The sequence below is a fragment of the Oryctolagus cuniculus genome, chromosome 3 (assembly GCF_964237555.1).
Source record: "Oryctolagus cuniculus chromosome 3, mOryCun1.1, whole genome shotgun sequence".
Taxonomy (NCBI): domain Eukaryota; kingdom Metazoa; phylum Chordata; class Mammalia; order Lagomorpha; family Leporidae; genus Oryctolagus; species Oryctolagus cuniculus.
In genome coordinates, this window is record NC_091434.1 from 11,478,460 (window position 1) to 11,504,203 (window position 25,744).

Below are 25,744 nucleotides of genomic sequence, written 5' to 3' on the forward strand. Positions count from 1 at the left end.
AGGCCTGATACCAGTCATGTAAAAGCAGGAATCACAGAAGGAAAGGACAAAGGAGCAGTAAGAATACAATGCCCAAATGTCAACAGCAATACTAATTTCTAGGGTGGAGTTAAACACAAGCTTTTGCTCTTACCCACCACCCAAGCCCCATATCAAAGCAGGGAGGGAAACAGGAAAACACTAATTTATGAGCACCTATTCTAAAGTTCCATCACAAGTCCACCACTCAACAGCTGTAAGAAGTTTTAATTTTAACTTTTTTTTTTTTTTTTGAGATACTGAGTTATGTCTGCTGTGAGCTTAAAACAACAGTACATTTGTAAAGCACTTAGAATAGCTCCTGGTATAGGTGTAAGTACATAAAGTGTTAGCTATTATCAAATCATGTAATAATTACAAAAAATAAAACATTTTTTAAAAGTAAATGGGAGAGAAGAAACAAGAGAATACAAGAGGCTACGCTTTCTCATATTTGGCATAGCACTGATAATACAAACTCTTATATACAGTCAAGTCTTACCAAAGGATAAAACCAAATAGCTTTTTGTTTAAACCATTTCACTGACTTAAAGATCACAAAGGAAGTGATCTCAAGAAGTGGTCAAAAAAACAATTTCAAAATTCCTTTGAATAACAGTTTCCTACAGCATTTTTTTTTAGTGATATTTTATTTGGATAGTGTTTAAACCATGTGTTAAAAAAAAAAAAAAAAAACCTTCTAACTGATCTCTAGATACATGTTATAGGTAGGCAGTTACATTGGTTAAAAATCTGTAAGTATAAGGGCCAGCGCTGTGGCATAGTGGGCTAGGCCTCCATCTGCAATGCCAATATCCCATTTGGGTGCTGGTTCGAGTCCCAGCTGCTCCTCTTCCAATCCCCACTCTCTGCTATGGCCTGGAAAGGCAGTAGAACCAAGTGCTTGGGCCCCTGCAAGAAGCTCCTGGCTCCTGGATCAGCTCAGCTCCAGTGGGTGCGGCCATTTGGGGAGTGAATCAGCGGATAGAAGACATCTCCCTCTCTGTAACTCTGCTTCTCAAATAAATAAAGAAATAAAATCTTAAAAAATCTGCAAGTCTGGCCCTCTTAATGATGTTCACCCTCTTCTGTACCCATCATTCTGTACCCTTCTGTATTTCTATTATTATTATTCCTATTCTGTTTCTCAGTAAGGAAACAATAATATGAATTATAACTATTTGAGGTTTTGAGTCACTTAAGATTACAGTTTGAATGAATACTATGGTTAATGCTGGGCTGAGGATCTATGATTTTAATTCTGTCAACTGTTATTCATCCACTCTTATCTTTATAGCTAGAATTAACCTATCTAAAATCCCAGCTAAGTGCTAACTATATTAATCTTAGTTGGTGAAAGTAACACTGCTGAGAAATTTAAAACGTAGGGCTGGACAAGGAGAACAGTCTCACTTATAAGGTGAAAGTCTATTAAAAATGAAAAAGGGGGCCAGTGCCGTGGCTCAATAGGTTAATCCTCCGCCTGCGGTGCCAGCACACCAGGTTCTAGTCCTGTATGGGGCGCCGGATTCTGTCCCGGTTGCCCCTCTTCCTGTCCAGCTCTCTGCTGTGGCCCAGGAGTGCAGTGGAGGATGGCCCAAGTGCGTGGGCCCTGTACCCGCATGGGAGAGCAGGAGAAGCACCTGGCTCCTGCCTTCGGATCAGCGCGGTGCGCCGGCCGCAGCGCGCCGGCCGTGGCGGCCATTGGAGGGTGAACCAACGGTAAAGGAAGACCTCTCTCTCTGTCTCTACCTCTCTCACTGTCCACTCTGCCTGTGAAGGGAAGGGGAGGGAAGGGGAGGGGAGGGGAAGGGAGGGAGAAGAGAAAAAAGAAAAAGGGGCTAGGCACTGTGACATAGCAGGTAATGCTGCCCCCTGCAATGCCGGCAACCTATATGTATGCTTATTTTGTGTCTCAGCTGCTCTACTTCCCATCCATTTCCTGTTAATGGCCTGGAAAAGCACTGCAGGATGGCCCTTTCCAACCATGTGGGAAACCCAGAAGAAGCTCCTGGCTTCAGTTTGGCAGTCTGGCTGTTGCAGCCAACTGGGGAGTGAATCAGCAGATGGAAGATTCTGTCTCTCCCTCTCTGTAACTCTTTCAAATTAAGTAAATAAATCCTTAAAAAAAATAAAAGAAAATAAAATGATAAAAGGATAATTACATCTTTCATTCTAAAGATTATTTATGCTACAATACTTCTACTATCACTCTATCTTCTAATATTTTCTTCTTTCCTGAAATAAAATTTTATTGATACATTTTTATCCATATCCTATCCAATATATCTAGCACAGCTAAATACAATCCCGGCTAATCTTGACAAAAAGCAGTCTATTTTAGAGAACACTAAGAACAAATCCACAGCCAAGTATTCCTTCAGGACCAAAACAGGCTCTGAAAATATCACTTTCTAGGTTAAAACACTGTTCCTCAGGGAAACAAGAGGCATTTATTTCCCCATGAGCTTACTCCCTCTATTTGTAACTCTTCCTCATCTTCTTAGCCTCCCAAGTAAGAAACATAATCATTACTGATAAAGAAAAACCTGAAAGAGTACACAGGTAATCCGTTTTAGTCATGTGCCTTAAATTGTGCACACACAGCTGAAAATTAAGAGTCATGAGTAGTTCAATGGATATAGGCCCTACTCCACTGTCAGGGGCATACCAGTTCTATGTACAGCCTATTGCAATTTCTCTTTAAAAACCAGTATCTGATTAGTTTAGTTAGGGGAGTATGAACACTCTCTTTTTCACCAGGTAGTAAACTGACTTATTCAGTGAGAAGTAAGGGACATGATGAGCAAAGACTTAGTGCAAGATGCCAATTAAGGCCAGCACCGTGGCTCACTGGGCTAATCCTCCGCCTGTGGCACCAGCACCCCAGGTTCTGGTCCCGGCTGGGGCGCCGAATTCTGTCCCAGTTGCTCCTCTTCCAGTCTGGCTCTCTGCTGTAGCCCAGGAAGGCAGTGGAGGATGGCCCAGGTGCTTGGGCCCTGCAACCGCATCGGAGACCACGAGAAGCACCTGACTCCTGACTTTGGATCGGCTCGGTGCGCCGGCTGTGGCGGCCATTTGGGGGGTGAACCAACGGAAAAAGGACTTTTCTCTCTTTCTCTCTGTAACTCTGCCTGTCCTTAAAAAAAAAAAAAAAAGCATAGCTAATTTCATAAAAAATATATATATCAGAGCAGCTAATTAAAAAAAAAAGATGCAATTAACTGATCTTAAGACATGAGGCCTTGTAGGACTACAAACGTTTAGCAAAGCTAACAGAGGTTGGAAACGATTGAAAGGAAAGATCCTTAATGTTCCAAAAAGGATAGAAGGCCTGGTAATTACAATAAAAAGGCAACTGCTAGGCACAGGTGAGTTAAAATGAAGGTTTTGGAGACCCACATCCAATAAAGAGGCAAAACATAATGAAAATTTACTTACCTACCTACCTACCTACCAACCAAGCTACCTACCTACCTATTTATTTATTTCCTTTTTGCCTCCCTGCCTTCCTGTATCATCTCAGATTAATCTTACCCATAATTAATGTGATCTGGGGAGACTTTATTCTAAAAAAAAAAAAAAAAAAAAACAAAAAAAAACAAAACTATTCACTCACCATCTTTTCTTTTCATATTTTTCTTGTAGAAATTCTTTCACTTTTTGTGGATCCCTGAAGTCTGGAATTGCTGAAGATCTATCATCAAATAATCCTAGCCAAATCTGTTTACAGACCTTTGGAAAGAATTAAAAAAAAATATATGTTAAAAGCAAAATCTTCACTTAGTGAAATTTTTAAGGGGAAAAACTAACTTACTTAATTTTACTAACACTGCTTTAGGATGAGGATATCTATTATAATCAGAAATAAAGAAACTAAACTTATTTTAATGTTGCAGACTGAAGTAAAATTTTAGTAATTAAAATCAAAGGGACATGAATAGTGAAACAGGATTTGAGAAGACCTGCAGGTATTTTGCTGTTGGCATGATCATAAACCATAAACCATTAGTACTTAAACTATAAACCATTAGTAAAGTCACATAACTATATAAAATTCAGTTCCTTACCCATAAAACAGAGGAACTAGACTAGTAGAAATTTTATGAGCACTTTTAACAAGTTTAAAAATCAACCGAAAAGAACAAAATCCTAGAATCATAAACAGCTTGTTAGTAAAGTGTAATAATGATAAACAAAAACACAAAGCAGTTACATAGACTGGCTCTCCCATGCTTTTTTAGAAAAATAATACAAAACTAAGAGCAAAAAGAAAAGAAAAAAATGATAAAGGGGATGTCATCAAAATTAGAACTGACTTCTTCAAAGAATTTAAAGGAATAAATAGAGAAGGCAGGCTATTAAGTGATAGAATTTGCAAAATGAAAACTATCTACTATCCAGAAACTTAAACATTTGCAACATATATAAGAACTTGAAAAAAACTGGAATCCAGAATATATAAAGAACTCCTACAATTCAAGTATAGAAAAGTACAATACATTTTTTAAAGAGGGGAAAAGAATTTTTACAGCAATTTCACCAAAGATATACAGATGTCAAGTAAGCAGCCTAACATCATTAGCCATGTAGAAAATGCAAATTAAAACAACACAGAGGCCTCAAGATACAGACATCCATATATACCACTAAGAAAGATAAAAAGTGATAAAGGGGCCGGCACTGCAGCACAGCGAGTTAAGGCTACTGCCTGCAGTGCCAGCATCACATATGGACACCGGTTCAGGTCCTGGCTGCTCCACTTCCAATCCAGCTTGCTGCTACGGTAAAGAAGACAGCTCAAAGTCCCTGGGCCTCTGCACCTGCGTGGGAGGCCCAAAAGAAGCTCCTGAGTCCTGGCTTCGGAGCAGCCCAACTCTGGCCATTTCTGAAGTGAACCAGTATATGGAAGACCTCTCTCACTCTTTCTGCCCCTGCTTCTCTGTAACTCTGACTTTCAAATAAATAAATCCTTAAAAAATTTTTTAAAAAAGAGTGATCAAACCATGTGTTGGCAAGAATATAAAATGAATCACTACGGAAAACAGTTTGACAGTTTCTTAAAAATTAAATGCACATCCAGCATATAAGCCAATCATTCTACTTAAGTACATATTCACACAAAGTTGTACACAAATATTTACAGCACCTTTATTGATAATAACCCCCAAATTGAAAATAATCTGAATGTCCATAAATAGGCAAATGAAAACAAATTGTGCTATATCCAAAAATGGGATACTATTAAAGCAATTAAAAGGAACAAAATACTAACAAAGAAAAAAACACAAATAAACCTCAAGATGATCATAGCAACTGAAAGTCAAACCCCTACCACCAAAGGAAGGTATATATCATATGCTTTCATTCACTTAAAATTTTAGAAAACTAACTATACTCAAAAAGAAAAAAAAAAGATTAGTAGATTCAAAATGAAGAGTTATAAGGAAGCTCACGAGAAAGATGAAAGTATGTTGTTATAGTGGTAGCATTAGTGTATATACGTCTAAACCCATGGAACTATATATGTACACAGATTATTATAATCAATTATTCCTCAGTAAAGCTCTAGAAAACAAGTTCACAAGTTTTCAAAATTATATTAAAGAATAACCAATTATGGGGCTGGCGCAGTGGTTCACTTGGTTAATCCGCCACCTGCGGTGCCGGCATCCCATATGGGCACCAGGTTCTAGTCCCGGTTGCTTCTCTTCCAGTCCAGCTCTCTGCTGTGGCCCAGGAGGGCAGTGGAGGATGGCCCAAGTGCTTGGGCTCCTGCACCTGCATGGGAGACCAGGAGAAGCATCTGGCTCCTGGCTTTGGATTGCTGCAGTGCTGGCCGAGGCAGCCATTTGGGGAGTGAACCAATGGAAGGAAGACCTTTCTCTCTCTCTCACTGTCTATAACTCTGTCAAATTTTTAAAAAAGAACAACCAATTATGACACTGTGAAAAGAAACTGGTTTCGAAAAAAGTCCGACAAATATTGATAAAAAAAAAATCTACTCACTGAACTGCAAAGGGAGAAGAGGAAGGATAGAAAAAAGGACTCCCTCTCCCTCTCCTACCATGCCCTCAAGCATGTTTCCAAACATTTCCTGTGATTCCCTCCTAATCCAGGCTCAGTACACATTCTGTAGTCATTCAAGCAGTAACAGCTGATACATGTGGAACCTAGGTTAAGGCCCAATCACATTACAAAAAACATTTCAGTGGCAAAGCCTGAGAAGTACAGACATCAAGACTGATAATGCAACCTATTAAAGGAATTCATAAAGCTTAAGCCAGCTTATACAATAAATATTTAGCCAGTTTAAAAAAACAAAACATGGACTGGGTAGGAATGGGGTGGAAGGGTGCTGGGGAGCTAATAAACTAGGGAGAAGAAAAAACTACATGTTACTCAAATACCTATTCTCCCCAAATATAAAGATTCTATGGCATTGTAATTACATGCATAAAAGGAGGGATATTCTAATATTTCTATTTTAAAACTTTCCAAGGATGGGCAATTGGCACAACGGTAAAGATACCCTTTGGGACAAGCGCATCCCATACAGGAGTGCCTGAGTTCAAGTCTGCACTGCACTTCTGTTTCTTGCTAATAAACACTCCAGGAGACAGCAGATGATGATTCAAGTACTTGGCTCTCTGCCACCCACACAGGAGACCCAGACTTGGCTCTGGCTACAGCCTAGACAGCCCAAGCTGCATAGATCTCTGTCACTCTTCCTGCTTCTCTGTCTCTCCGCCTTTCACATTAATAAAAAATAAACAAACATACAAAACTTCCCAAATGAGAAAATGAAAGACATGGTAGTTATTTGCCCTAACTATTAATGTGTATTTGATGGAATTAATTCAAGACACTTTGTAACATTTAGTTTTTGCATTCTAAAACCCCTACTAACTACCATATATAATTTTAAAAACTAAAAACAATCAACAACAAGCATATAAATGAAAATGAAGGAGATGGGATGGGGGCAGATAAGTTCTAAAGCTATTATCTTGACACTCACAATGAGGTAATACAAAGCCAAGGGCAGCGTACTTGATGGTAACCTCTACAGATACTTGACATTAGCAATCTCAAGGTACCTAAAGTTTTGTAGTTACTACTGGGTGGCCCTGCTCCTACTCTGTTAGGTAAACTGATAATGAAAGTCATTACAACTAGCTGTGTGAGTCCCCTACAAATTCATGCTATCTCAACCCTACCAAGTTTCTCATGTAATCATTAATCAGTATTAATTTCTTACAAAATAACCTCACAACAGCTGTTCAGAATCTTCCAAATTTGGGGAAATCTATAGTGCTCAAAATCTTCCACATTCAGGGCTGGCGCTGTGACCTAGCAGGTAAAGCCACTGCTTGCAGTGTCAGCATCCCATACGGGTTCCAGTTCAAATCCTGGCTGCTACATTTCCGATCCAGCTCTCTGTTATAGCTTGGGAAAGAAGTAGAAAATGGCTCAAGTGCTTGGGCACCTGCACTCACGTGGAAGACCCAAAGAAGCAGCTTCTGAGACCTGCCTTCCCTTTGGCACAACTGCAGCTGTTGCGGCCATTTGGGGAGTGAACCAGTGGATGGAAGACTTTGATTTCTCTCTCTTCTCTCTCTCTCCCCATCCCTTACCCCTCTGCCTTTCAAATAAATAAGTAAATCTTAAAAAATAAAAAAAAGAAACTTAAAAAAAATTCTTCCACATTTCTGATACTCTTGGCAATGGAATTCTAACTCAAGAGAAATGTGTCTCAAAATCTGATTCCCTACTTTCTAGTACTAGTGGCTCCTAAGAATCTGTTGGAAAAGCGTTATTTTCAGGAGCTATCCAAGAAGACTTATGAAATCAGTATCTTTATGTGGTGCCCAAAAATCTGTTTTACCAAGTCATCCAGGAGAGTTTTAAGTAGGTTAAAGCTTGAAAAACAATGTTTTAGTAATAAACTTTAGGCCAGCACATAGAAACTTCCTTTCTGCCAGTAATTTTTTCATCTCTTCTAGCCTCTATATTAGATATAGACAGGTAGCTGATAGATTCAAATTGTACACAGTTTTCAGCATTTCCCAAATTTAGTAAATCTGTTCACCCTGACATATCTGGGAAAACACCAATCTCTAACTCCTTGAGACTTACATTTTAGTAACTGAACAGTTGCCATCTGTTCCCACCATTCTAAGGTTGCTCTTTTTCACTTTTAAAAATTTGTTGAATGAGTTCAAGTCTCTTTTCTGCTTGTTTTAGCAACATAATAAACACCATCCCCTAAAAAAAGGATGGTTTTTCAATGTATGGAGATAAGGGTGCAGTAAATTGACTAAGATTGAGAGCTGTGGCCATAAATAACTAAAGTGAAACTAGTCATCACTGTGTTTTTCTCCAGACTCATCTGGCTATTTAATTACAAAGTATAGCATTGGCATTAATCAACCAGAACACAAAAGGTGTTGAAAGGAGGTGGTCTTAACAGAACATGCAATCTAAGCTAGGTTAAGAAAAATGAAAACATGATGAGGGTGATGGAAAAACGAGGGTTAGCAGAAATAAGGAAAGGAGGTCAGTGAAATGGAGGTCCTGATAAACTATTCCAAAATTGCTGGATTCAGGAAGGAATGAACTGGGGCCACAAGGCCTAGCACAGCATTTTAAGCTGCCAGCATCCCATATGTATGCCAGGCTGCTCCACTTCCAATTCAGTTCCCTGGTAATGCACCTGGGAAAGCAGAGGATGATGTGAGGGACCTAGATGGAGAGAGTTTTTAGCTACTGGCTTCAGCTTGGCCCTGCCTCTGTCCTGTTGTGGCTATTTGGGGACTGAGGCAGCAGATGGAAGATCAGTCTCTGTGTAACCCTGCCTTTCAAATAAAATAAACCTTTAAAAAAGAAAAAAGGAAGGAAGGAACTTAGAAAAGAGCATCAATGGGGGGCACATGATTTTTGAAATTGAAATCTGAGGTGATATACTTATTAATAAAATGTTTACAATAGGATGATGGTTGTTCACTGGAGAATTCACAAAGCCACATACATGTATTATCTATATAGATACTGGGATTTCAGAACTTACTAACACTGGGAGAAAAAGGTACTACGTAAGGTGTAAAATCTAAAATCTAAAATTAACTGATTAACTGGTATGACTCCAACAAGAAGAAACATCAGGTAACAAAATCTATTCACAGGAGGAGGATGGGGTGGGGGACTAGAAACCGTGCTGAGGATCAAGATCTTTAAGAACAAGGGCTGAACACAACGGATGTGGAATTAGTTTTGGTAATATCTTTGGAGGACATAATAAATTCTAATGACAGATTAAATGGTGGCTGTGGTGGTTGTATGCCTGTAGTAGAAAATCAGACTGCCTAAGTTTGAACTCCAACTATAAGCCACCTAACACAAGTAAGCTACTAAATTTTTTCTTCATCTGTAAAATGCAAGTAATACTAGAACCTACTTTATAGATATGTTGGGTGAGTTAAATAAATTAATATGTTTTGAACTGAAAGCAGGCATATAGTAAACATTAAATACTGTTCATCTAGAGCCTGGTCTCCTCCGTGATTTGCACTGGAAGGACTGGAAAAGGGAGGTCTCACCAGGAGCAAGGGAAAATGTGCATCTGCCTTCAGCCCTGCTGCAGACACTATAAAGGTGATGCTGATAGCACAGTTCCCTCTTCTGACCCTCTATAGCACTTTGTACCTCAATAAGAAACTCACTATACCAGTTTACCCTGGAATCACTCACTGAGCATGTGTCGCACATAGAACTTTTGACTTAACCACAAACTTAAAACAAGGGGTTGTGCTATATTCAATGTTCAACAAACAGATCAGTAACACTCAAAACCAGATCTTAAGGAAAATTAACAATAAAATCACACCAGCCAACAGAATAAGCTCATGAAGTTATCAAAGTAATATTTTTCCTTCTTTTAGTGCCAATTCACTTAAGAATTGCAATCATAATAGTCACTGACTCTAAGACATTTTAAAGCATATTTTATCAACCAGGCCTGCCACAGGAAAAAGCACAATTTAGTTAATTTGAGGAAAGTTTATTAAAGAGACTATTAATAAGCATAGTCAGGCTGTAGAGAAATCACAAGTGATAATATCCCAGGGTTAGTATCAGCAGGGCCTACCACAACCCATTGAAAATAAAGGGGCAAGGAGAGGAAGAGGTCTAGAGAACTTAAAACAAAAGGGCAGTCAGATACAGGAACTGGGGAATTTCAATGGAAGGATGCAGCAAACCCACAGGAAGGAGTCAAGAAAGCAAATATGCTAACCTCTCTCTCCTTCTATCTGCTAACAATGTTCCCCATCAGCTGAGCCCAACCAGAAGCAGAGATCATGGGAACATATCTGTACATCCAAACAGACCACCTGGAGCTACAGTAAAGACTAGAGCCAGAATGTCAGGTGGAAGATATTCAGCACAGAACTCAAATCACAACTGTCGCTCCCCGATTCGCGGAGGAACGACACTAGACCCTGCGCTGTTCTTTTTGCCTGGCTCTTCCCGGCTTAGCTGCCGGTCCCTCACTCGCGGAGGAACGACGCTGTCCCGGGTTAGCTGCCGGCCCCTCCACCTCCGTGGAGGGGCGGCACCCCCTGCTGCTTTCCCCGCTGGCCAGCTCTCTCGGGGGCTGCTCAGATGTTCCTCAGGTGTTCCTGGTGCATGTTGTCTCTCTCCTCCTTTATAGTCCTCTTCCACCAATCCATGCTCTGCTGCCCACACGCCGAGCACGCTGCTCTCCTCCAATCAGGAGCAGGATCAGCTCCTGCAGCTCATCAGTCAAATTGGCGAAGGAGCTGCGTAGAAGTTTACTCCTCCCCAGCGCCATATTGTGGGAGAGCAGATGCATAGAATAAGTTTTAATTCTAGTAACTTAGTCTAGTCTCAGTTGCTCCCCACAACAATAACATATACAATAATTTAATAAACCCAGGAACACCAAAAATAAGAAACACTCATACTCTTCTTAAATACTTGTATGCAAAAGGAAAGATAGCAGTGCTACATCAAGCTTGAGAAAGAAAACAGATAAGGATGGAGATCACGTAGGAATACTACAGCTTTGTATTCCCCTCAAGAGACAACAAAACAGGACAAAACTTGCTGAAATGGGTATTTCACCTTTATTCAGACAAATTCTTATCTTCGTAAAAATTATATAAACAGTATGACACGACTGCTTGCAACCTGGAGGCAGAAAAATGTAAGATTAAGGACAGAAAGATGCCCTAGAATTAAGACAACCTTTTCTCATTAAGCCCATCTATATTCATCCAACTAGAATTCAAACTTTCTTTTTTGTCTCCACTCCCATTCACAGAGATGGAGGATCTACCTCCTCTTAACCACATACAGAAAACTGCTCATAACACACAGGGACAATGAGTCAAAGAACTGAAAATTTCATCAACAAGTTAACTAATGTCCTATCTACCTAAGAAACATAAAGACTGAAAAGAAATAATTAACAAATATGAAATACTATTTAGAAGTTCTCTAGTTACTAGGGACTTACATAAAATTTTGTCACCAATGTATTAATTTGCTCTAAAAGGAAGAAACAAAGAAGTCACAATCAGAAAAATTATTTCAAATACATGCCATGGGGCCAGCCACATATGCACTGTGGCACAGTGGGTAAAGCCACTGCCTGAAGTGCTGAAATCCCATATGGGTGCCAGTTCGAGTCCCGGCTGCTCCACTTCTGATGCAGCTCTCTGCTATGGCCTGGGAAAGCAGTAAAAGATGGCTCAAGTCCTTGGGTCCCTGCACCCATGTGGGAGACCTGGAAGAAGCTCCTGCTCCTGGCTTCAGATCGGCACAGCCCCAGCCATTGCGACCATCTAGGGAGTGAACCAGTGGATGGAAGACCTCTCTCTCTCTCTCTGCCTCTCTCTTTCTGTGTAACTCTTTCAAATAAATAAATAAATAAATCTTTAAAAAAATACATGCCATTACTCAAGTTAAATACTGAATAAACAAGTACATTAACATTCTCTCCATTCATCCAGTCTATATTTACATAACTATGCTAAAAACCAGAAGCTGAAAGGTATTTCTCATTGACAACAACATAAACCACTTATAAACAGAATGACTCTTGGAAAAACAAAAATACCAAGAGACACTGACAGTTCTGCATCAATAAACATCTTTTTAGAAACTGTATAGGATACTTGGTATATTCCATCTTAACATTTGGTTTTATAAAATGTTTCCTCCCAGGGATGTTGCTGTGGAGTAGTAGGCTAAGCCTACATCTGTGGCGCCAACATCCCATACAGGCACAGTTCCTGTCCCAGCTACTTAACACTGTAACACAGTGGGTTAAACCATTGCCTACAGTGCCAGCATCCCATACGGTCATCAGTTCGAGTCTGTGCTGCTTCACTTCCAATCCAAATCATGCTAATGTACCTAGAAGATGGCCCACGTCCTTGCACCCCTGCACCCACGTGGGAAACCCAAATGAGGCTGAGGGTTCCTGGCTTCAGCCTAGCCCAGCCCTGGCTGAGGTGGCCATCTGGGGAGTGAACCAGCACAGCAAAGATCTTTCTACGTTTCTTCTTCTCTAACTCTTTCAAATAAATAAATCTTAAAAAAAAAATCAATTTATTATATCTATCAACTCACTTGAGAATATAGAAAACGTATTACCAAAAGTAAGTTTTAGTGAAAGATTAATAGGTATTAAACATTTCTTTCCTAATTAACTATGTACAGTGAAACAGAAAAAGCAAAAAATTCGCCAAGGGATTAGGAAGGCTCATAAGTGAAATTAACAGAGCAAATATTTAGAACACTAGAGGATAATTAAATGTAGCAGAAATATTAAGAAAATTTATTTGCAATTACTTGTGAATTATGAAGGAGACCAACAGCTCTAATTCATGATACCTACTGTGAAGACTTAGTAAAAAGCAGCAAATACAACTCATAGCATTCCCATTCCTATGAAATATTTTTTTTAAACTTTTATTTAATGAATATAAATTTCTTCCAAAGTACGGCTTATGGGTTACAATGGCTTCCCCCCCCATAACGTCCCTCCCACCCGCATCCCTCCCCTTTCCCACTCCCTCTCCCCTTCCATTCACATGAGGATTCATTTTCAATACTCTTTATATACAGAAGATCAGTTTAGCATACATTAAGTACAGATTTCAACAGTTTGCTCCCACACAAACATAAAGTGAAAAATAATAGATGATTTTTTAAATGATGATGAAATCAGATCAGACCTATTGTCATGTTTAATCCCAGTGAGAGTCAAGTTGGGAATTGATAATTTCTTTTTTTTTTTTTTTTTTTTTTACAGAAGATCAGTTTAGTATACATTAAGTAAAGATTTCAACAGTTTGCACCCCCATAGAAACACAAAGTGAAATATACTGTTTGAGTACTCGTTATAGCATTAAGTCTCAATGTACAGCACATTAAGGACAGAGATCCTACATGAGGAGTAAGTGCACAGTGACTCCTGTTGTTGACTTTACAAATTGACACTCCTGTTTATGGCATCAGTAATCTCCCTATGCACCAGTCATGAGTTTCCAAGGCTAAATATCTAAACATCAGAATTATGTTCCAGACTGGTTACATAGAACCAAAATCCAGCTAAACTAGCCCAGATAAAACAGATTTACAGAAAGCATACAGCAATACTTGATGAAAACAAAACCAAAACTTCATGGAAAAAAGAGGTGCAAACAGGAAGCCATCTGGTACACAAAGCCCTCTGAGTTCTGCTTTCTAAACCCCCTTTCTCAATTAGCACCAGTACCAACAGTTTATCATTTTCGCTTCTCATGGTTCCTGCTCTTGCTTATCTCAGTACTTGTTTAATTTTACTTATTTTTTCATTTATTAGCCCACAAAGGCCAAGTACACACTGCTTTTTCAGTTCAAGTAATTCATCATAATTAAGAGTTTAGCCTCTGTATATGTTAATTTCTTAACAAAGGGGATATTGGGGCTGGCACTGTGCTGCAGCTAGTAAAACCACCACCTGGTGCCAATATTCCATACGGGCACCAGTTCAAGACTCAACTGCTCCACTTTCGATCCAGCTCCCTGCTAATGTGCCTGGGAAAGCTGTGGAAGATGGCTCAAGTGCTTGGGCCCCTGCACCCACATGAGAGATCCATCAGAAGCTCTTAACTCCTGGTTTTGGCCTGGCCCTGCCCTGGATGTTGCAGCCACTTGGGGAGTGAACCAGTGGATGGAAGATCTCTCTCTCTCGGATTCTAAAATAAATCAATCAATCTTGGGACCAGTGCTATGGCGCAGCAGGTTAAAGCCCCAGCCTGCAGCTCTGGCATCCCATATGGGCACCAGTTCGAGTTCCAGATGCTCAATTTCTGATCCAGCAACCTGCAAATGCACCTGAGAAAGCATCAAAGGATGGCCCAAGACCTTGGGCCCCTGCACCCACGTGGGAGACCCAGAAGAAGCTCCTGGCTCCTGGCTTTGGATCGGCTCAGCTCCAGCCGATTTGGAGAGTGAACAAGCAAATGGAGGACCTCTCTGTCTCTCTCTCTCTCTACCTCTTTCTGTAACTCTTTCAAATTAATTTAAAAAACTCTTTAAAAAATTCATGTGTGTGTATGTTTAAAAAAAGAGGATTTTTGGGACATATGGGTGATTGGTGTCCTGGCTGCTCCACTTCTGGTCCACCTCCCTTCTAGTGTACCTGGGAAAGCAGAAGAGGATGGCCCAAGTCCTTGGACCCCTGCACCCATGTGGGAGACCCAGAGGAAGCTCCTGGCTTCTGGATTCAGTCTGGCCCAGCCCTGGTCGTTGTGGCCACACAGGGTGTGAACCAGCGGTTCCCCATCTCTCTCCCTCTCCCTCCCTCCCTCCCTCCCTCCTTCTCACTGTTCCTTTCAAATACACCTTAAAAAGAAAAAAAAAGAAAGGAGGATTTAATTAACTACTCCCCACTCCTACTTGGGTTAGTTTTCCCTATTCCTGATCCAATCAGCTCTATCTGTGGTTTTCTCAGGGCAGAAAGCCTTGCCTCTTTTTTTAGCTCCAACAAGAAGTATGAGCCTAGTAAACACTATCCACCCCTGCCCCAAACCTATTACTTATGCAGTGCTTTATAAATTAGATAGAGCTTGGGCCAGTGCTGTGGCATAGTAGGCTAAGCCTCCTCCTGTGGAGCCGGCAACCCTTATAGGCACCAGTTCGTGGCCCTGCTGCTCCTCTTCTGATCCAGCTGTCTGCTATGGTCTGGGAAAGCAGTAGAAGATGGCCCAAGTGCTTGGGCCCCTGCACCCACATGGGACACCAGGAAGAAACTCCTGGCTCCTGGCTTCAATCAGCTCAGCTCTGGCCATTGCAGCCTTTTGGGAAGTGAACCAGCAGATGGAGGACCTCTCTCTGTCTCCCTCTGTCTGCAACTCTACCTCACAATTAAAAAAATAAAATCTTTAAAAAATAAATAAATTAGAGTTTTATAAATTTAATATTACCGAAGTCATGGTAGTTTCAGGAAACAGTACTATTTCCCCACTTTCTGAAATTGAGATAACATATGCAAATAAAATATTATGCCTATTAGCTCTGCCTTTTAATTTTATGTGCTATGTCTTTTGCTAGTTTTCCAGGTTTTACCTAAAGTTATCAGTTTTTATTTCCAGTGCTTTTAGTCTGTAAAATCTGCATTCAAATGTTAAATATGCAGTTATATTTTCTATTAATTTTTATAGCAATCACTTCTTTGTGTTTCTATTACTGTCTCCTCCCTCAACGGATGCATCCATGAACACTACAATTTTGCCTGCTTTTCAAAATTATAATGGAGAAGTTGCAAGTACTAAATATAAAATCTATATACCTTTTACTCATCATTGAAATGTTAGCATCTGCTTTATTTTCTCTCGAGACAGATAAATTTTTTCTGAACCATTTAAACTGTAGACACAACAAACCTTTTATCTCAAACTGTGTATTTTCTAAAAATCAAGACTTTACAGAACCATAGCATTATCAAAATCAAGAAATTAACAGTTTACACATTTTACTACCTAATCTATTCACTGACTAGCCAATTATCTTAATGACTTTATATCAACAGGAAAACTACATTCGCTGTCCAAAGTAAGCATCTGCCCTTGGCTCTTCCACAGCCCCCTCCTGGCACACCTGGGGTTTCCTACTTGTATCTACACCAAATCCAGGACCCAGAAGGCCCCACCAAGGAAGATCTATAACTGTTCTGTCTTCTTACTGTTTTTTCTATCATGAAACAATTCCTTTGTCCTTCTTTCTCTTGTGACCATGACATCTTCAAAAGGATGAGTAAGGCCAGCTGTTTTGTACTATGTTCCTTAATTTGGGTATCCTCATGACTAAATTCATATTATGCATTTTGCAAAGTACCACCAAATAAATGACAGTGTACTCTTCACAGTGCATCTACAGGATGTACATGTTGGGGCTGGCGATGTGGCACAGCGGGTGAAGCCGCAGCCTGCAATGCAGGCATCCCATATGGGCGTCAGTTTGAGTCCCAACTGCTTCACTTCTGATACAGCTCCACTCTAATGTGCCTGGGAAAGCAGTGGAAGATGACCCAAGTGCTTGGGCCCCTGCAACCCACATGAGAGGACCGGAATAAAATCCTGGCTCCTGGTTTCAGCCTGACCCAGCCCCCAGGCCACCATGGCCATTTGGGGAGTGAATCAGTGGAAGGAGTGAACCAGTGGATGGAAGATCTCTCTGTAGCTCTGCCTTTCAAATAAATAAATCTTTAAAAAACAAAACAAAAAAACAAAACAAAAAAAAAAAAACAAGAGGCACATGTCCCAGAACTGATGATGCTAACTTTGATTACTTGACTAAAACATATCTGTCAGATATCTCCATTGTGCAGCTGCTATCTGACTCCCCCTTCACTGGATTAATAAGTATCTTGTAGGGAGATATGGTTGGTATTCTCCACATTTTTATGCTTCCTTTATGAATTTTAACTCAATTTTTTCTACAATCTATTTGCTATATCATGTCAACTAATATTCCAAATGACTCTCCATGTTAGTGAATAAACATAATTGCCTGCATACTGTACAGCTCAAATTCATTTCTTTGATAAGTTCATATACAGTTTTCATATTTATGCACACACACATAATACAGTGTGTATCTTGGCTTTATTCTATGGACTTTGACCATTCTTGTATTAGCTCCATAATGCTATAGTTACTGTAAATTTGTTTTAAAATTTTCTGTGTATAAATATAGAGATACATTTAGTATCTAGTAGAGTCAATTCTGTATAACTCTTTGTTTTACAAATTCTTCTCAGCTAGTTTTGCTTATTTATTCTTTTGGATGAACTTAAGAATCGTTTTCTAAAAAGGAAAAAATATCTCATCAGTGTTTTCAATTCAATCATTCTGAAGTTTGTCAAGTCTCTTAAAGGAAGCATTCTCATTCCCAAAGATAGTATGAATCTGAATACTAAAGACATAACTTTATTTACTTGTCTTGATATAAAACACAACTGTTTGTGGATTATCTGTGGTCTAGAGATATCAGCAGTGTACCACCTTTAACATCAACACTACTCACTCATTATTTAGCTCAATTTAGGATTCAATGATAGTGATCTACTCATACTGATAATCTACTATCTTGTTACCCTAGTAACTAAAAGGCCTGCATCTGTGAGGCAGCTGAGTGAGGCTGGAAATGGCAATACTCACCAAAGAACAAGAGACTAGTCCAAATACAAAATGAATTTTTGAAGGAAACTCAATTTGCACTACATTCTACATAAAACATAAATCAATCAGGAATGAGGAAGAAGCATTTAGAGTATTTGCAAATATGTCTGTGGTTCAAGGTTAAAAGGGAGAAACAGGAATATTAAGGCAAACCATTTTGAAGTAAAAGATCTGCAGAAAAGGAGAGCATTAAATAGGTTTCAAAATCAAATGATTTCACTAGTCAAAGGGGACGATTTGGGCATCAAAAATAATTACGACTGACTGAAACACATCAAATAAATAAGTTCTTAGTGGAATTTTAAAAAACCACTAATTGGTCACTGTTGGCAGACATCACATAACTATTTTGAAAATAGAGGCACATTAGGAACTACAATAAGCTTTTGCTTATAAGCACCACATGGGTACTTCTAAATAACTTTACAGTAAAAAAATAATTATTAATATAAAGAGCTTTTATTTATGAAAAATAATTAATGGAAAGACTGGCACTGTTTAAAATTGTTAATGCTTGGTTAAATAGAAGACAGCTAATTTCTCACTTGTTTCAGTATTTGGATGAAGACAACCAGCATTAGCAGCTACTAACATGACTTAAAAAAAAGTCTCTTTGGGGGCCTACGCTGTGGCATAGGTGGAAAATCCATGTGGGCGCTCCACATCTGATCCAGCTCTCTGCTAAGGCCTGGGAAAGCAGAAGATGGCCCAAGTCCTGGGGCCCTGCACCCACATGAGAGATCCAAAAGAAGCTCCTGGTTACTGGCTTCGGATCTGCCCAGCTCCAGCTGTTGCAGCCATCTGAGGAATGAACCAGCAGATGGAAGACTTCTCTCTCTGCATCTGCCTCTCTGTAACTCTGCCTTTCAAATAAATAAATAAATCTTTAAAAAAAAGTCGTCTCTGATACAAAGAATACTTCATGCAACTTATGAAACAGTGGATCTTTTCCCCTTCCCCAAATTAGGCCAGAATTTAATAAAAGAGCATACAGTATCCTACTACCAGTTAGTTCACAGGCAACTTAGAGAACAGAGGAACATAATTAAAACCGAACTCCCAAGGCCAGTGTTGTAGCAGGTAAAGCCACTGCTTACAAGGCCAGCACCCCATATTGGAGTGCAAGTTCAAGTCCTGGCTACTTCACATCTGAACCAGCTTCCTGCTAATGTGTAGAGGAAGGCAGAAGAAGATGACCCAAGTACTTGAGTCCCAACTGCTATACCCATGTGGAAAACTACGACGGAGGTTCCTGGCTTCTGCCTGGTTGAGAACTGGCTATTGACATGAACCAGGGGATAGAAGATGTTTTGCCCCCATCCCCAACCTGTGTGTGTGTTGTGTCCCTTTCTGTTGTTCTGCCATTCAAATACATAAATAAACCTTTAAAAAACAAGTAAAATAACCAGTTCTCCAGCAGATAGTAATGATAAACTCTGGGAAAAAAAAAAAAAAAAAAGACACCAGAGAACATTCACAAACTGGAGAAGGGTCAACACTTCCAAGAAAGAAACAGACTAGTTATTTGTCTTTTTTTTTTAAAAGGACCAAAACTTGAAAACAGCCCCTGCCCATGCAGGCCTAAAACTGAAATAGAAATCTACAAATCTTGAGGCATAATACAAAGTCTGCCTTGACTATACCAACTGGAAAGTGAGGGATAAACTCCAGAAGGGAGATAAACAGAATGGGCACCACAAAACCTGTATATTAGCTTTGCCAAAATTTCTGGCACCTTCACCTATATGTGAATTAAGAATTAAAAACCAAAATAGGGGTGGGGAACATCAGGCCTGCAGTTTGTATAAGGCTGGTGAAATCATTTGGTCTATCACTGCCAAGGCAATTGCAGGTGGGACTCAAAATTCAACAAATCTACAGCAGGCAAATTAAAAAAAAAAAAATGATTTACTTATTTGAAAGAAAGAGATAGGAATTCCATCTTCCGGTTCACTCTCCAAACGGCTATAACAGCTAGGGCTGGGCCAAGCTGGAGCCAGGAGCCAAGAGCTTCTTCTGGGTCTCCTACATGGGTGGGACTTTGACCATCTTCCGTTGCCTTCCTAGGCGTATTAGTAGGAAGCTGGATCAGAAGCCGCTGGGACACAACTGGCACTCAGATGGGATCCCGGCACTACAGACGGCTTCTAAACCTTCTACGCCACAGTGCTGGCCCCCAAGAGGCTAATTTTTATACTGGTAATTCTGTATGGCCAGTGAATGACGTTATAAATTTCCAAATGGTCCTTAGTAGAAAAATGTTCTCCACCCTTGGATTAAAAGAACTGAGTAGAGATTTCAGTTGGTACCCACTAACTAGTTTTTTTTTTTTTTTTTTTTTTTTTTTTTTTTTTTTTTTGACAGGCAGAGTGGACAGTGAGAGAGAGAGAGACAGAGAGAAAGGTCTTCCTTTACCGTTGGTTCACCCCCCAATGGCCGCCACGGACAGCGTGCTGCGGCCGGCACACCACGCTGATCCAATGGCAGGAGCCAGGTACTTATCCTGGTCTCCCATGGGGTGCAGGGCCCAAGCACTTGGGCCATCCTCCACTGCCTTCCCAGGCCACAGCAGAGAGCTGGCCTGGAAGAGGGGCAACCGGGACAGAATCCGGCACCCCGACCAGGACTAGAACACGGTGTGCCAGCGCCGCAAGGCGGAGGATTAAGCCTAGTGAGCCGCGGCGCCGGCCTACTAACTAGTTTTCTAAAGTAAAAGCAAACAAACAAAATACATTTTAATTATTTATTTACTTAAAAGAGTGAGAGAGGGAGAGTATGCACGTTCCCAACTGTTGGTTGGTTTATTCCCTAAATGCCTAAAACAGTGAGGGTGAACCAAGTGAAATACAGGAGCCAGGAACTCAATCTAGTTTTTCCAAATGGATGGCAGGGACTCAATTTCTTGAAACAACAACACTGCCTCCCTGGGTCTGAGTTAAGTAGGAACCTAGAATCAGGAGCCAGAGACAGGAACCCAGGTATCTAGATATGGGATATGGGTGTCTTAACTGGAATCCTAACCACTAGACTAAATGTTCATCCCCTCAGATCAATAATTTTTGTTGGAACAAAACATTCAATCTAGAGGCTTTGTAATCTACCATTTTCAGTGTTCAGAATAAAATCCAAAATCACAGATTTACAAAGAACAGGAAAAGGCTACTCATAATAGAAGAAAACATAATCAGTGGTGACAGATAACAATTTACAATTAGCAGACAGATTTAAAGCAGCCAAGATATCTATGTTAAAGAAAAGAAGTATGAAATATCAGCAGAGAAACAGAAATATAAAAAAACCACAAACCTAGAACTGGAATAGATAATATCTGTGATTTAAAAAGTAAGTCTTGGAAATAACAGAAGAGTCTGTTGCAGATAAACAGAAATTATCCATTATCCAATGGGAAGAATGGAATGACTGAGGAAGAAATACTGACAGACTTGAGGCCAGCACTGTGGGGCTGTAAGCTAAGCCTCCGCCTGCAGCACCAGCACCCCTTATCAGCGCTGATTCACATCCCAGCTGCTCCTCTTCTGATCTAGCTCTCTGCTTATGGCCTGGGAAAGCAGTGGAAGATGAAGATGGCCCAGGTGCTTGTGCCCCTGCACCTACGTGGGAGACCAAGAAGTTCCCAGCTCCTGGCTTCAGATCAGCCTGCTCTAGCCATTGCAGCCATTTGGGGAGTGAACCAGCAGATGGAAGACCTTTCTCTCTGTCTCTCTGTAACTCTGCCTCTCAAATAAAGAAATTTTAAAAAAAGACAAAAGAAATGCTAACAGACTCAGGAAACTGGGACAATATCAAAATGTTTAATATACATGCAACTGTAATCACATAAGTGAGAGAACGTGGCAGAAAAATATCTGCTGAAAAAATAGCTGAAATTTTCCCAATTTAGTATATGATAAATTTATGGATTCAAGAAACTCAGCAAACCACAAGAATATACACACCCATAAAAAGAATGTTCAGGCACATTATAGAAAATTCTGGAAAGCAAAAACACTTCCAAAATAGCCTATCACTTCAAAGAAAAAATATATCAGAAAAAAAGAATATTAACAAAGATAAAAAGACACTGCATAATGACAGAATGACATTTTTACCAAGATGACATAATTGTAAACATGTTGATACATAAAGCAAATAATGACAGATAAATATGCAAATCCAAACTATTTGTCTAATTGTTCTATCAACAATTAACTACACAAATCAGTAAAGGAAACCTACAAGAGTTAAACACCATTATAAATTATAGAACTATAACTGACATTTATAGAACATTATACCCAATGAGTTCAGAAAAGCGCGCGCCTTTAAAGTGGACACAGTCTGGTCATTAAGACAGGCCATGCAACTAACACCATAAAACAGGTCTTGATTTAAGAAAGGGTAGAAAGTACACAGAAAAGGTTCTCTGATGATACAGAATTAGAAACCAATTACAGTAAGGGACCTAGAAAAACCCCAAATACTCGAAATTAAATAATTACTTTAGTGTAATCCATGGGTCAAAGAAGAACTCAAAAGGACAATTAGAAAGCATCTAATGATAAAATACAATTTACCAAATTCTTATAATGCAGTTAAAGTAAAATTTAGAGGGAAATTTACAGTTTTAAAATGCTAATCTGATGGAGCTACAAAAAGTTTATGGAAGAGAGGGCATGCAATGATTAAGCCATCACTTGGGATACCCACATCCCATATCAGAGCGACTAGTTCCCAGCTGCTTCCTGCTAATGTGCCTGGAAAGCAACAGCTAATGGATGACCAAGTATCTTGCTGCCCATGAGGGAGACCAGGATGGAGTTCCTGGGTGCTGGCTTTGACCTGACCCAGACCTGGCCGTTGCAGCCATTTAGGGAGTGAACCAACAGACAGAAGATCTATGTGTATGTGTCATTCTGCCTTTCAAATAAATCTCTTTTTAAAATGTAGATATATTCATAGAATATTAATAAAAAATGAAATAATAAAAAGGAAAATACTACATGCATGGTCTTGTAACTTCTACTTGCCAAAGCTGACTTGCCGTACAGGAAGGCTTCAGTCTAAAACAGAACCATGAAGCCTTCAAAGTCATCAACAATTCCTCAAAACTCTATGGGCCCAGAGCCCATTTCAAGTTTCTTCTTACCAGCACACAGCACTTCATAACCAGATGGTATCCTCTGTTGCCAAGGTGTGAATGCCAGTGCTGACAGGCAAATAGGCTTCTTGCTCTGAAGTAAGAACCTAACATCAATTTTCATGAGCCTGAGTAGGAGCTGAAAGCAGAGCAGTGGAAGAGAAACAAAAGAACTACAGCTCAGATATATACTAAATGCAATCTGAGTTCACTCACAAGGTACAGAAAGTCACCTGCACGATTTTGTTCCCAAGGACTTAAACTGGCAGGGTCCCCAATTTTTAGGGTACTTAGCCCTCCAGTAGCCAAAGACCTGGTCTGAGGCCTCACTGTCCTGACAAAACCTCTCCTTATGTCTATCCCCCGAGACCAGCAATATGGTCGCCCAAGAAGTTGCCTGTACCAACTGGCCTTTCAGGTCTTATTGTGATCCAGCTAACTTCTAAGATTTCAGAACTTTACAACCCCTATTAATTACACTCATAATGTCCAGGCCTTATTTGTATCCTAATTCAAATAAACTGTACAGGAGGGTAAAGAAATCAATATTAACAATAGAAAATCTGAAACCTTACTAGATGACAAGACTATCACTGACTTTTATAGACATGAAAATGGGATCATTATCTTTAAGATGTTTTTTAAATAATGAGTTGATAGATGTACAGATGAAACTGCATGAGCTGGTATGCTACAAAACAATAAAGAGGGGCCAGCACTGTGGCGTAGCAGGTAAAACCACCACCTACAGTGCCAGCATCGCATCTCATACAGGCACTGGGTTCAAGACCCTGCTGCTCCACTTCCAATCTAGCTCTCCGCTATGGCCTATGAAAGCAGTAGAAGATGGCCCAAGTGCTTGGGCCTCTACACCTACATGGAAGATCTGAAGAAACTCCTGTCTCTTGGCTTCAGATCAGCTCAGCTCCAGCCACTGCAGCTTTTTGGGGAGTGAAATCAGCAGATGGAAATCTCTCTCTTTGCCTCTGCCTCTCAGTAACTTTTTCAAATAAATAAATCTTTAAAAAATAATAAGAAATAGGAAGTACGGTGGATAAGACTTTGTTATATTACGGTCTAACTGTGTAGGTTAACATCTCCTTAATAAAAAAACTTCTTAAAATAGAACAAAAAAGTCTAACAACTCATGTTTTGAAATAAATTGAAGTAAGATTTTTAAAATACACACTTAACGGCCAAGAACAAACAAACAAACAAAAGCTAGGAGGAAATAAGTATTATGACCAGGGATATCAATGTAATAAAAAACTAAGTAAGCTCTCAAGAAGAGTGACAAACATCTAGTTGTTTTTATAACACTACGGGTTTTCTGTTATCATTCAGAAAGACCCACATGTTACAATGTATATAACACAAAGATAATATCCCTTCATATTTTGTGAATTAGTACAATTAGGTATTTTTCCAAAAGCCAACAGCTGCTATCAAAGAATGAACTCCAAATCTCCAAATATTCTAAACGTTACTATTTTTTTTTTAAGTTTTTTTGTTTGTTTGTTTTTGTTTTTGTATTTGAGAGGCAAAGTTACAGACAGAGAGGGAAAGAGAGAGAGGTTTTCCATCTGCTGGTTCAATCCCCAAATGGCTCCAACGGCCACAGCTGAGCCGATTCAATGCCAGGAGCCAGGTGCTTCACCTCAGTCTCCCACATGCATGCAGGGACCCAAGCATTTGACCATCTTCCACTGCTTACCCAGGCCATTAACAGAGAGCTGGATTGGAAGAGGAGCAGCAAGGACTCAAACCAGTGCCCACATAGGATGTCAGCACTGTAGGCAGAGGCCTAGCCCACTACATCACAGAGCCAGCCCTAAACATTACTATTTTAGTAATTATTAGACTGAGTTAAAATTAAGAGAACTATAGCACTAAAGCCTCTTCTAAAATATATTTTCCCATAAATACATAGAAACTGAACAAATATCCTCTGAAACAATTTAACAGTGTGCCTCAATAGTCTCAATGGTTTTAAAATTATCAGAAAGGCAGAAAGAGATGAAAGGTCAGACAGAAAGATCTTCCATCCAGTGGTTCACTCCCCCAAATGTCCTCAAAAGCTAAAGCAGGGCCAAGCTGAATACAGGAGCCCAGAACTCAAATCTGGATATCCCACATGATTGGGTGACTTTAAACCTCCAACATCTCACTAGGAAGTGATTTCCATAAATAACTATACTTTTGCGGTAGCTGTAGTGGTGCAGTGTGTTCCACTGCCTCTTGGGATACCCATATCCCATCCTGGAGTGCCAGTCCCAGTCCTAGCTACTCTGTTTCCAATTTAGCTTCCTAATAATGTACCTGGTAAGGCAACAGATGAGGACCACAGTGCTTGAGTCTCTGCCACCCACATGGGAGACCACATGAAGTTCCTGGTTCTTGGCTTCAGCTTTGGCCCATCCTGGCTGTTGCAGCCACTAGAGGAGTGAAGTGGCAAATTAAAGATTTCTCTGCCTCCCTTTCATTTGTCACCCTGCCTTTCAAATAAATAAATATTTTTAAAAATTATACTTTGCCATTAAAAGAGTTTTTAACTATTACTAGTGAACTATCTTTTCACAACAGCATACTGACTGAAATTTTGCAGTTTCTCTCCACACTAAATACAGCTGAAAGCACATGTTACTATATGGCATTTTCAGAGCTTTGGAATCAACTAGTATCTGTGTACATAAACCATCACCATACATCAATTTTCAAAATGTTTTCACATATGCTGCATTCAAACCAACCTCACAAACTAGACAAGACAGGGACTTCTCAGAGATTACAAATGAAAATGAAGCTCAGAAAAAAAACAGTTTGCCCGGAGTGC

General features: G+C 39.9%; 1 protein-coding gene across 12 annotated transcripts in view; it reads right to left on the reverse strand.

The window, feature by feature from the left end:
• AGFG1 (ArfGAP with FG repeats 1) overlaps positions 1 to 25,744 on the reverse strand; it is a 95,524-nt gene that overhangs the window by 44,129 nt on the left and 25,651 nt on the right. For 11 of the 12 annotated variants that reach the window (XR_007920544.2, XM_051849094.2, XM_051849093.2 and 8 more), the window contains exon 3: positions 3,638 to 3,753. Coding sequence is in view for 11 of the 12 variants with exons in the window: in XM_051849094.2 (XP_051705054.1) it covers positions 3,638 to 3,753 (116 nt within the window). In the remaining variant the exon portion in view is untranslated. Of the gene's footprint in view, positions 1 to 3,637; positions 3,754 to 22,920; positions 23,051 to 25,744 lie in introns of all 12 variants that reach the window. The other variant, XM_051849095.2, reaches the window with a different exon arrangement.